The 12790-nt window shown below is 43.3% G+C and overlaps 2 protein-coding genes across 12 annotated transcripts in view; one reads left to right on the plus strand and one right to left on the minus strand.

Annotated features, from left to right (window-relative positions):
• The window catches only part of ABI2 (abl interactor 2), a 102602-nt gene extending 100578 nt beyond the window's left edge, over nt 1-2024 (plus strand). For all 4 annotated transcript variants that reach the window (XM_049712358.1, XM_049712362.1, XM_049712356.1 and 1 more), the window contains one exon: nt 838-2024. In XM_049712358.1, coding sequence (XP_049568315.1) covers nt 838-861 — 24 coding nt within the window. In that variant the 3' untranslated portion in view covers nt 862-2024. The remainder of the gene's footprint in view (nt 1-837) is intronic.
• RAPH1 (Ras association (RalGDS/AF-6) and pleckstrin homology domains 1) overlaps nt 1-12790 on the minus strand; it is a 184755-nt gene that overhangs the window by 84127 nt on the left and 87838 nt on the right. For 4 of the 8 annotated variants that reach the window (XM_004262828.3, XM_033429464.2, XM_033429463.2 and 1 more), the window contains one exon: nt 238-10285. The exons of 2 other annotated variants lie outside the window; for them this stretch is intronic. In XM_004262828.3, coding sequence (XP_004262876.2) covers nt 8354-10285 — 1932 coding nt within the window. In that variant the 3' untranslated portion in view covers nt 238-8353. Of the gene's footprint in view, nt 1-237; nt 12779-12790 lie in introns of those variants that run through there. 2 more of the 8 variants (XM_004262829.3, XM_033429466.2) reach the window with 2 other exon arrangements.

Consider the following 12790-nt stretch of genomic DNA (forward strand, 5'->3'; position numbering starts at 1 on the left):
AGTATGTGAGGGTAGTATTTGTTTTATCGTAAGTTTCCCCCATTTATCTTTTTATACACTACAAGATGGTTGGTAGTAGTAATTCTAAATGAGTGCAGAAATCTTACATGCTACATAATATTGTGGCAAAGATGATCCAAGTCTAAACTCTGACCAGTAAGCAACCATTTTATCAGGCTAGAGGGAATCTTTTTCCTCTTGAAGTGTTTTTGACTTGTGTCCACTCCCTTTTTCCTTAAAAAAAAAAAAAAGGGGGGAGGGTTAAGAGTTTGTTCCCTTTTTTAAAGTATTACTATTTGAAAGGCCATAGGGATGTAAATGAAAATATACTTCCTTGTTGACGTTATGGCCTAGGCAATAAATTGAAAACCAAAAGTGTCAGTGTGTCAAAATCTAGACTTGAGAGATTCAGCCTGCTGTGTTTGAAATGAAACCTTTAAGATGTCTTGTTCATTGTTTCCCATCTTTTGGCTACTTGCTTTCTATCTTCTCCAGGGGCACCTCCTGTTCCTACAGTAGGGTTAAGGGCCTGCTACTCTTGCTGCATTCCTAACAGTCACTGGGTGAGACATTTTCATCCCTCCCTTTCTTTTTCCCCTCCTGCCACTGTTTATTACCCAGCTAGAGAGACTGTTTTATGTGTCTTCACAGTGGTCTCTGTAATGTAGCTGTGCTCCTCAGCAGTCTCTTGATATTACTGAAGACTTTCCTGTTTTGAGAGGCATCAAAATGATAGTAGTTTGCTTTTATCCTCTTATGCTCATTTGCTTTTAGCAGGTGACCTTTCTGCATTAAGAACTGGTACTTTGGTACTTTCTTACCACCTTTTCTCCTCAGTGGAGACAGCATGGCATGTCCTGAAGGCCACCTCTCCCTTTGAAAAGTGTTTGATGGAGGAACTGGCAGGTGGTTGCTACGTCTTGGAAAAGAATGGGGATCTGCATCACTTCCCATCTGTTCACTTCTGAACTTCTTTGGCCAGGAACTCCTGATCAGTGTTAAGGTGATGATTTCCCTCACATGATTTACTTAGAGTCATAGAATTTTAGAGCTAGATGAGATTTCAGAAATTTTAGTTCAATACCATTTTACTGATGAGGTTTAGATGTTTCCTTTTCAAATAACAGCTAGTTAACAAAGGTAGAATTCCTGACTCAGCGCCTGGTACTCTTTCTACAACTGTCTTAATTGTGTTGTATGTTTCTTTTAAAGTTCTACTGGATGTCTTAAGGAAGATACTTGAAAAGATACGCTATGTCTCCATAAATACCATTCAGAGTGTTGTTTAAAGGAGTGTATTGAGTGTAGCCTTAATTAGTGAAAGTAATCTTCATTTTAACCCTTTTATAACTACACTCAGTACAAATGGTCTTTTCCATAAGGTGTATGTAGCTAAAATGTTACAGTGTCTGGGCACTGGAAAGAGCACAGCACAGCCTTATTTGAGAGAGCCTTAGAAAACACTTCTAAAACAGGCATTGCGCTCATTACCTTATGTTTATTTTATGCTGATCTTTGTTCCTATTTCTTGAGAATCTCATAATTCTTCAAAAAAAGAAGAAAATTGACAAATGACAGGGCCTAGCTGTGTATAAATGATCCTTGCTAAATATCTTGAGGTTTTTTGTAAAAAATCAAACAAAAGACAAAAAGCTTATTTTCACATTAAAATGGAAACGTCTTTTGCAACTTCAGAATTCTATGGAAACGCAGTTTTTATCATATTTGTGTCCATGCATCTTTTTCTTAACAAGATGGTTTACAAAAAAGAATGTAAACAATTTGTGATCTGGTCAGTTATACTTTTAGCTCCCGGAGGGAGGGTTGGTGTTATGAGTTGAGTAAAAACCCATGTAGGAAAATTTGAGGGAGCAGTCTGTTGCCAGTAACGTTTCTTGTGTGTGCCATTAAACCACCTCCAGATGAGTTGCGGGAACATTCACTTTTTAATTTTGAAATTGTATTTCGAATTAATTGTTGCTGTGTACTAAGAACTTGGCCTAAATAAAATCCTACAAAGTATATCCAAATGTCTTGTGAATGTATTTCTGCAAGTAACTTTTCTCCTTTCTTTCTTTTTTTTTTTTTGGCTGTGCTGTGTGGCTTACGGGATCTCAGGTCCCCGACCAGGGACTGAACCCGGGCCACACCAGTGAAAGCCCAGAATCCTAACCACTAGACCACCAGGGAACTCCTGTAACCTCTTTTCTAAGGTGGTAAGTTTAAGTGTGTCAGAGAGAATCCATCCCTGTTGCACTAATTACTTTCTGTCCCTATTTTTGCTGTAAGTGAACCTGAGGTTTTGATCACTTTCCACGAAATACATACATACAGTTCTTTTCTTTTCTTTTAATATAAAAAAGGAGACCTTCTGTTCTTTTTGCCCCAGTTTGGTAATTGATGATAACATGATTTGTAAATACATTCGAATCCACGTTTATACATACCTTGACAGACATGGCAGTCCAAGACATGATTGTGATAACAAGGCTTTGAAACAAAAAGCACCTCTTTTTGTACTAGTTCGTACCTAGTTGTATTTTGTTTGTTTAAAGAAAAAAATCTTAAAAGTTATTTTCTTACAGGCTAATCAGTTGAACACATCAAATTATAGTTTGTTTACCTTCACACTTTATGTGCGTGTTGCAGCCTCTCTATTTTGGGTACCTTGACATAAACAGCAAAACCAGGCTCTTAGTGGTGCCGATCCACAAACAAACAGTCAAGTACAGTTCTAACGTTTAAATGAAATCTATGTATTTTTATTAAGGATTGGATAAGCTGACATAAGGAAAACACGTAGCTGAAAAATTACACTGACTGTATGACTACTGTCCTAAGCCATTACAATAGTTTACTGACAGTAACTGGCAAGAGTAACTTGGAAAATAACTTAATCCAGCAGTAGAACAAAAACATGGTCAGTAGTACTGAATATATCTCTTATATATATCTATATATATATAGGTTTGCACAATCAGGGAGCAAGGCACATAATTAATTAAATGAGAGCGTACATTTAAGCAGAAGAAAATAATAGCTACAAAGCTGAAAGAAAAACTGTAACTTCATCTTTACTGAGCTGTGCATAATCATCTGAATAACATCTTCTATCCAGTACTTTTAACACAGTTCCTTTTGCCTTTTTCATGCTTCAGTAAGGTATATTCCTACATTGTATCTATTTATGGCAAAGCTCCCACAGCTTAGATGTCAGCAACTGGGAGCAATCCCAGTTAAATATAATGTGCAATTTTTCTTTAAAACAGTAAACAATGTTTTTATGACATTTAGCACAAGCTAATATTTTAAATGTACATTTCTATAAAAGGAGTTCACTAGTGGCTGATAATAAAATTAAGCAAAATCATTTGAAACATTCCAGTTAATGCTTATTTTCTAGGAGGAATTATTTACAAGTAGAGAGAAAAATATAGGAGGTGGTAATCATGAAAAATGGCAGTTTTTGGTATTAGGTTACAATAAACTTAACAATGGACAGTTTCCAAAATGCAGATTTTTTTTTTTTTTTTAAGTGCCACAAGCATGTTCTGCCTAAGAAGAGGTTGAGGCTTCGATGATGAGCTTGGTATTAATAGCCATCCATGATCAACATTCACTTCTAAACTTGGCCATCTTTTAAATATGTAGTATTCACCATCACCCTGACTCGACTCGCTTCTCTAAATGTCTTTGGTAGAAAGCAGCCAGACCCCGTTTAGGTAGATGAAGCCATCTCTCGTGAGACCATCACTTTTCCTGTTTCTGCACAAACTAGAAACACTTTCCTTCTCTTTCATTAGCACCTCAAAGTTTGCCTGTTGGATTTTTTTTTTTTTTTTTTAATGCTAATCCTCCAAAAGAGTTCAAGGCACTGGGGGTTATAGCAGATGTTTCCTCTTCTAAATGGTTTATTACTTCAACAAGCAAAGAGCAAACCAACTGGAGATTATTTCCTTCGAGTATTTATCAAGTATATTGTGTTTAGCTTATTTTTACTTAGCAAGTTTATAGTACAGCTAAATTTCAGATTTCTTTTACATATAGATCTTCCAAGGGCACAATTAAGAACCGAGCACTTGTTTAGTTTGAGGGAGTCTGGGAAAGGGGTTAACAATGATCTTCTATTCAATTTTTAAATGAAAATAAATCTTAAAAGATATTGGGATACTTAATTCTGCACTACTAGCATCTCTCCATGGATCAAATCTCAACTTTGTGAGCGGTCGCATATTCCTATAGGGTTAGGAATAACTTGCTTTATGCAATGACATAAAGTGTATAAAACAAAATTCCAGGTTGGCAAAAGGTACTTGCAACCTAAAGTGATTTTTTTAGAAAGAGACGTCCTCTTATCAAGTGTATAAATCCAAATTATGAAGCCTATGTTATTGAAAGCAAGTCATTACACCTATAATCACACAGGGTCATACAGTTTTAACTGGTCTGAACTTATATCTGTGAGATAAGTTATACCTATGTGGAAACTGTATAAAAAATTTGGTAATACATAAAACAAGGAAAAGGTTAGTTTGCTTGTTTAAAATCACCTTGTGTTTGTAACATAAAACTGCTTTTAGCTGAGGGAAAAAAGGTGACAAAGGGTTCTGTTGGTGGCCTGATGGTCAAATCAAACCAATCCTACCATTACCTGAAGTTTTTTTCAGGCTAATCGTAGCCTTACATCCTTGACATGAACTTATTAGCAGTTGTATTCTCCCAGAATAGCAGCTTATGAAACTCTAATTAGATGCACAGCTATTAATAACCTTGACCTCAGAGTTGTTACCCTATTGGAATTATTCTTCATGATCCCCCAATTTTGTTTAGATTAACTTCCTTGATAAACTCAGGACTGCTTTCAGTGGCAAGTAAACTTACATACAGAGGGGACTTCCAAGAGAGTTCACAGCCCTTCCTTAACAGGATGTGCGTCAGTGGGCAGGAGCACCTTGATGTCAGGACTGTGAGACATTACCTTGTCTATTACTGTGAGACGTTCTGATGAAAATTGTTTCCCAGGACTTTTCTGAAGTCAGCAGTCTTATCTTAAAAAGCCCCAGAAGTTAAAAAAAAATCCAATTTACAGTTAAGTGGGTACCTGTAAACCTTTACAGTAGTAGTTACTTTTTCCAAGAGTATGATTCTGTAGCAGCTAAGGAAAAAAAAAATGCATTTGAGTAGTAAAAGCTTCAGTACAGAAAAATCTAACCAGAACAGGCTTTGCTACCCTTCAGAGTTGGTGCCAAAACTTTAAGCATAGGTTGGATCCAATTTTGAAATTATGTGGTAGAAGTTAAGGGTGTCCCTAATTAATCTAGTCACTAGCTCTAATGGGCACCTGTTTGCACTGCCCTCCACAGCAGGGTGAGTTCATCTATGCTGTTCATCTTTCGGTACAGCCAAGACAGCCGCCAAGATCTTCTTCCTTGACCTGAAGAAGCTTTGCTGAGTTAGAGCTGTTGAGCAGAAGGCAGTGAAAGAAGGCACAGTACTAGTGTCATCTGGCAGTATGTTTTTTCCTTGAACACACCAGGGAAGAAGAACAGTACAAAAATAACAGTAATCTCCAAAGCCCCAACCCCCCCATGAAACCACATCCTAACAAATATCCAAATTCAAAAATTAAAAAAAAAAAAAACACTAGGGAGTAAAACACTAGAAGTGTATCTAAAGTACCATTTTGGTTTTTTTTTTTTATTCAGTTGTTTCACACACAGAGGAAAAAATGTTGATTAAATAGCCTTTTCTGTCTTTGGAGAAATACAAAGGGAAACGGCCTGTTGTCAGATAGTCAACAAGCCACTGACTGGGGTAAAAATGATACAGCTCCTCCTCTGGCCCTGTTCTCTTTAGTGTCCCTAGTGTTCTAAAGGATGTCTGCTCTTTCAGAAAAACGATACATCAGAAGCATCAGTTCAGATGGCTACCATCCAGACCGACACAAGCAAGAAGGCCCGGGAAATCCCCCACTGAAAAAAAAAGGCTGGATCTTAGGGCTCAAATGCGGAGGGAATGAAGACTGAGGGCACATGATTTGTTTCCCTCAAGGAGAGCTGAAGTTGCCCACCTTCATATAAAAAAAACACCACCACCACCACAAAAAACCCTAGTGATGAACATTTATATCATTGGATTCCTATTCTTAGAAACTCTTTATCCCACAAATAAGGGTGATCCTTAGAATATAAAGCTGCAGGCAGAAGACATTGGGAAATCACTTCACTCATGAGTCACAGTGGAGCTTGGCAGTCTTTCTCAAATGTTTTTCAAATTGCTGTGCATGCTTAAATTAACAACGCAGATGTGTTAAAGGTCACTTCATAAGCATAACAATATCAAGCACACAAAACTTTGTCAACTGAAAAGATCTAAAAAGTGTCTTTTAAAGAAGCAGGGCTGTAACAAATGCACGACGGTGTATATTCTTATTGCTCTATAAACACATGAGTGTACTGTCACATCTGTGACAGTTGGCGGGGGGTGCCTCTTACTCTCTCTTTATGATGAAGTACTTTGTTGGAGAATGGGTTTACAGGGAAATCCTGTTTACGTAGCACAACTCTGCTTATTCTTGAATTATTTAGTATCTGCCCCACTGTATTGGCATCGCTTTTTCCTTATGGGATAGTGTCAGAGATTTTTGCAGTTTGCACTGGTGATCCCTATTCATAACAGGCACAGGCTTTCATTACAAGGTGTGCTCATTTATCACTGCTGGGGAGGCTAGTTTTTATTCTCTGGTTTAAGAGCAGCTCTGAGATTGACCTGACGGTCCATTTATCATCACAAATTGATGAGCCAATACACATTTCTCTCATATACCGAGGAAAATTCACAGGGGAAAAAAAGCATCTAGAAGTATAGTGTGAAGCATACAGAATTATAGTGTGTCCTTAGAGCAATGATTCTATGTTATAGCAAACTGCATATGCATAATATGTAATGTCACTTACTGTACTTGGACTATACAACTCCCATCATAACACCTGGTAACCTGGACAAATCTCTACAACCAGGCTACAACAAGCAAGGACCCTAGTGTGCTCCAGTTGCTATGGGTGAAACTGTCAAAAAACTCATTTTCCCCCTCCCTCTATGATAGTCCCACACGTAAATGAATTCTTTGTATTTCACGTTACTAGCCACAAAAAACCTGATTAATGACAGCTGCACAGGGGCCAGTTTTGTTCTCTTTTCTAATCATCCATCCTTCTAGAGAGCAATATACAAAAAAGACGCATTTCAGAAGGTGATTTTGTTTTTCATCATGATGCAACATACTGGACTGGACAAAGGATTGAGTACACCTGATACAGCAATTGTCTACAGACACCTAGTATCAGCATCTACCTACAGCACACACCATAAGGAGGTAACTGGTGACCGAAAGACACACTGGGACAGAGCATTCCAAGGGTGTTGTGTTGGATATCCTCTTACAATAAATCAAAGCAAGAATCATGAAGCCAAACTTGAAGCTTCACAAGCTCATGAAAAGGATCCCAACAGTACAAAAAGAACTATGCAGGATTACAGTACTAAATTATCCATGTATTACAGGCGAAGGGCTTACCTGTGACAGAATACATCCTAGATTCCTGTGGGATGATGGCAACAGTTTTGCAACTAGAATGGTTGAGTTACACCATGTATTTACTTTTTTCTATGCACGACCGACCACATACAGATAAGTGTCTGAAAATTTCCCCACACTGCACTATTACCCGTTCTATGAAGCTGAGAGGTTTTCCTGATTAAAGTGCCCCTTTATGTATAGTAATGAAATGTCAGTCAAGCAGTTCTAACTTCAGCCAACTGGGGAAAAAACAAACACAAAAGCCCCATAGATACACCAAACATTCTGGTTGTCTTCTCAAACTGAGAAGCAGCACATTATACATCTATCCTTAATATATAATATACAACATGCACAGATAGGCCGCGCATGGACATTTATAAAATACCTTCTAAATAAGTCAGAAGTTTTTGGTCCAATCCACATGACAGATAATGGAAATTATAAGGGACCGGCAGGACACACATCCCCTTCCATGCCGCTGCCACCCAAAATACACAAAACCCATTTTCAGATTAGGAGAGAAAAAGAATAAATAGAATCACTTTCAGCTATATATATACATATACATATATGTATACATATATATACAAACACACACTACCTATGTATAGCTATGTGTGTACCTGCACACGTACACACACATATAGCTGAACACTACCTGAATAACAGCAACATCATACCAAGAGGCTCTGAACGCCTGAATTCGTAGATGATCAGGTGAGCTGACTGTAGAACTGATTACAGATCCCACGAAAATAAAGTCCTACGTAGCTACCAATCTCTTGAGAGCTTGGTGTTCTGGTCTCTTTTGGGGGGAGCGGGCGGCGGCCCTCTCCGCAACGTTGCATAGCCTGATATATGACTGCCTCCATAACGGGCTTTCTGTTGCTCAGAGAGCAGCTCGGGGGGTGGCGGGGGCAACGCCATATCATCCATGGTGGCTGTGGGTTCTGCTCTAGACACGCGCGAGGAGAGCGAGCCATGCCGCGTGATGGACTTCCGCTGCAGTGTCCTGTTGAGGTCAGCCAGGAATCCAGGCTGGACACTAAGGCTGGATTTGGGAGAGGTGGGCACTTGTGGCACGACTGTGGCCATTGGCAGCTGCTCGGAGGTCTCGGCTTGCGTGAGGCGGGTGCTGTCGTTCCGTTTGGGTCGCGTGGGCGGAGGCGCCTTCCTGACCGACTTGGCCCACGGCTGTGGCTGCGGATTAACCACTGCCACTTTTGGAGACGTGCTTCCCGAGAACACTGCTGGAATGTCTACGGGGGGCAGAGGAAGCTCTATTTCCGGCGGAGGGGGTGGAAAGTCAGAATCGGACGGAGGAGAAGGGAATTCTGCCACGGAGTCCTTGCCGCGCCCACTCAGAACAGATGCTTTTGCCGACACACCCCCTTGCTGGAGAACTCCGGGAAGACTGAGTTTTCCAGGTTTGGGGGGCGCTGCGGGAGGTGGCGGCGTCTCCTTGCCCGGAGACGCCGAGGGCTCCGGCGCTGCGAACTTGCTGACTAGACTGTCTACTGAGGGTCTCTTGGGCTCAGGGTGCTCCGCACAGCTGCCGGACTTAATGCTGGAGTTGCGCTGCGGGGTCGGGGGAGGTTTCTTTCCCCCCGGACTGGACGTCTTACTGGTCTTTTTGCCCGGAGATCCGCTTTTGTCAGGGGCAGGGGCAGCAGTGGGTGCGGCTGGCGGAGGCGGAGGAAACACCAGGCTGCTCTCGGGGGGAGGAGGAGGGAAGTCCGGAGAAGGGACAGGGGTAGAGCTGGGCTGCCACTTGGGCTTTGCTTTCACAGCAGGCGGGGACTGAGGGGCGACGTTTGCTGCGGCTGAAGCGGGCTTCAAGGACGCCGCCTCCGTGGGGGCGGCGGTTGGAGGCGGGGGGAACTGGCTGGCTATTTGCTTCACCACGGAGGGCGCCGGAGACAGCGGAGAGGGAGGGGGCCTCACACAGAAGCTCTGCTGCTTGGGTAGCGTGGGCGGGGGGACCGGGCCAGGAGGAGCAGGGGGAGAGGGTGGAACGTGAGACACAGGAAGCGCTGGCTGCTTTTTCACTGGGGGGACGGGAGGAGGAGGTGTAGGTGACAGAGCCTGTGGCATAGCGGGCGGCACGGTCACAGGGGGTTTGGGGGGGGCCTGAGGAGGGAGGGGTGCAGGGATGGGAGGAGGTGGGGGCGGCGCTGGAGGGGCTGCTGGAGCGGCGTGCTGCACGTGGTGAATCTTCAGCGGGGGCGGGGGCGGGGGCGGGCTGAACTGCGGCAAGGCCTGGGCGCAGGGGGCGGGCTTCAGCTGGGCCATAGCCGAGCCGGGGGTGGGGGGAGGCGGCGGGGGCGGCGGCGGGGGAACGGCTCCGCTGGGCGGCACCAGGATCTGAGGCTTCCCTGCCTGTGAGGTCGAGGAGGGAGGCTGCATCCCTGGTGGCGGGGGAGGCTTAAACAGGGCTCCCGCATGCTGAGAGGCGTTCTGCAGCCTGGTTATTGTGCTGTACTTGACAAACATCGCGGCTGCCGAGCCCCCAGAAGGGGCCGACTGGCTGGGCAGGGGCGGGGGCGGGGGCGGCGGCGGCGGCGGGGGAGGCGGCGGGGGCGGGGGCGGCGGCGGCAGGGGCGGCGAGGGCTGTGAGGCAGAGCAGGGGGTGAGCGGCTTAGGCTGCGGGGACAAAGGGGGCATGAGAGAAGTGTAGGCTCGATTCACAGACTCCATTCTGGCCTAAAAGGAGGACAAAAGGGAGGTTGGGAGAGAGAAAACACAACAAACACAACAGTTACAGAGGTAAGCTTTGACTGTCAAACTAAAAAGCAAGGAAACAGAGACATGCATGAAAGGATGCAGCAGCTGATCATAAAGATGGACAATGTCGGGGAGGCTAAAATCTAACTCCCTGGGCAGCAAGGGCGCGGAGAAAATGTGTTTACCCAACGATCTTCTCCAACAGCCAGGCTGCCTAACAACCTGGGGAAAACTTCCTGCTGCACAAGCTGTCTGGATGGTGCTGGGCCCTCTGGTTTCTGCCTCTGGCTTTCACACACCCTGCCCCGAGTTAGAGCACGGAACCGTACCCCGCGCCTCCCCGGACTCTGGCAAAGGGAGACGTGATGGCTGGAGTTCACCTTTCAGTCCAGGACGGCATCTACATCAAGCAGATGCCATAACTGGGTTTAGGAGTGCTGGTGGAGGGCCTCCCGAAGAATGAGGACGGCTTTCTGATGCTAGTGAGCAGACACGTGAGAGTATGAGTATGTTCAGCAGGCGTGCACAGTCACACAGGAATGAATGAGCTTGACACACACACTCGTGTTCGTGTGAGACACTTGCATCCAACATGCACAGAAGTCCAGCAATGCAGGTAAAGGGGGGGTATTCTTTACATTTGTTTTACTGGAAAATACATAAAGAAATGCTTCATAAACATTATGCCAAAAGATCATAAAAATATCATAAAAAGCCAGAAGAAAATGAGAGGAAACTTTGGAAGGCTAGAGTAAAGGAAATGTACCTAGAAATAGGAGCTAGAGTTTGCCAACAACTTGCTGACCAGCCCATGTGGGCCCCTCTTGGCACTGCCCAAATTACCACATCTGGTCATTTATTTCATGGAGCTACTCATGCATGAATGTGGTTCAAGTACTTCTGAGAGAGCAGAGGAAGAACTCCTGGCTTAAACTTTGGGTACATCTTTTAGGCTCTTTGAACAAACTATGAGCATCCAAGATAAACCATTTGTTTCCAATTCTGAATGACATCTAATTAGCGTCAAGAATGCTTAGGTTAGTAGAGTAGAAGGCTCATTATGGGGCTGAGTTCTAATGCCCGTCAGGACATTCACATGTTCCTTTAATAACTGCACATCAAAATAAAAGCATTAGTCCGCAAGATCTGGTTACAGGAGTCACCCAGGTTAATGTGTTTCCAAAGAACAACCCCCAACCTTAACTTGACCCTGTCTTGGCTGCTGCAGGGGTGTAGTAGACCTTAGCTGTGCTGGCCTTCTCATTTGGCACCTGAGACTGAGGTAACAGGAGAAGAAACACACAGGGGGTCAAGACTCAAATACACTGTCACTGCTGCATGGCAGGGTTCGTGGACTTTCTGACACTACGTGCCATGACGGACTACACTGCTTCGTCACAGACCATGTGGACCTTTGCTTTCCTTGGCCTTTCTCATGACAACTGGGTAGTTCTACAATTTAAAATGCACATGGATAACACCATGTGTTATGTTTAGTAAGGTAAAGGACTTTTCTTTAGGTATGTGAATTGTGTAAACCCGGCTTGTCTACGACACATGTGGACCACCAGCACCAAATAGTGCTGTTCCACTCAAATTGATGAAGTACGAGAAGGAAAAAGAAGTATTTCTTAAAAGTGGGAGCCTCCGATAAGGGAGTTAAACTGCCAGTGTCTTGAGAATCTAGGTCATTAGAACCAATTCTCAAATATTTATTTTTCTAAGAGAAAGTGTTCCACCCCATTGGGCTACATACGCCTCCCTCCACCCTCTCCATGTCCAGTGGATCAACCACATATGCAAATAAAGGAATAAACTGAGGGGAAATAGCCACTTAATTCTCACTGATGAACGTACTGATGTAAGATGATGAAAAATCAAAATGATTGCTGGGTGAAAACAAAATGGCCAGGCCGGGTGTCCTACTGGCTCCCTGCGATGGTGTGTGCCCTCGCCTGCTGAGAGGTGAGCACTGCTGGGACACAGTCACCCACAGGACTTCAGAGGCAGTTGGATACGGTATCTTTCAACCAGGCTAAAGAACCTCTCTATTTTTCTAAACAGCCTTGCAATAATTATACTTGTGTCCTTCAGGGTCAATGAACCACCTTCTATGCAAGGCTCAGGGATCCTAAATTTTAAGGGGATTAATTGGAATTTAGTCTTCCACATAAACTATAAATTGAGAAAATTCATCAGTGTGCAGAGAAATGCCAAGAAGCATAAAAGAAAGGAAGATAGAGGAATGAGTCTGAATAAACTAAATAACGAATAAAGAAATAATCAACACTTAGCAGCTTTTTTGGAAAATTAAGGCATTGGCACTGGAGGGTGTTGTTGCTCCATCCAAACTGATTTAAGAGTGGAAAGTGTTATTTCTTAAAATCCTGAGCCACTGATAAAACTGCTAGGTTTTTTTTTTTTTTTTTTTGAGATCTTAGATCATCATAGCCAATTCACAAATGTCCATTTCTGAGGAGAAGC

Source organism: Orcinus orca, chromosome 7 (genome assembly GCF_937001465.1).
Source record: "Orcinus orca chromosome 7, mOrcOrc1.1, whole genome shotgun sequence".
NCBI lineage: Eukaryota > Metazoa > Chordata > Mammalia > Artiodactyla > Delphinidae > Orcinus > Orcinus orca.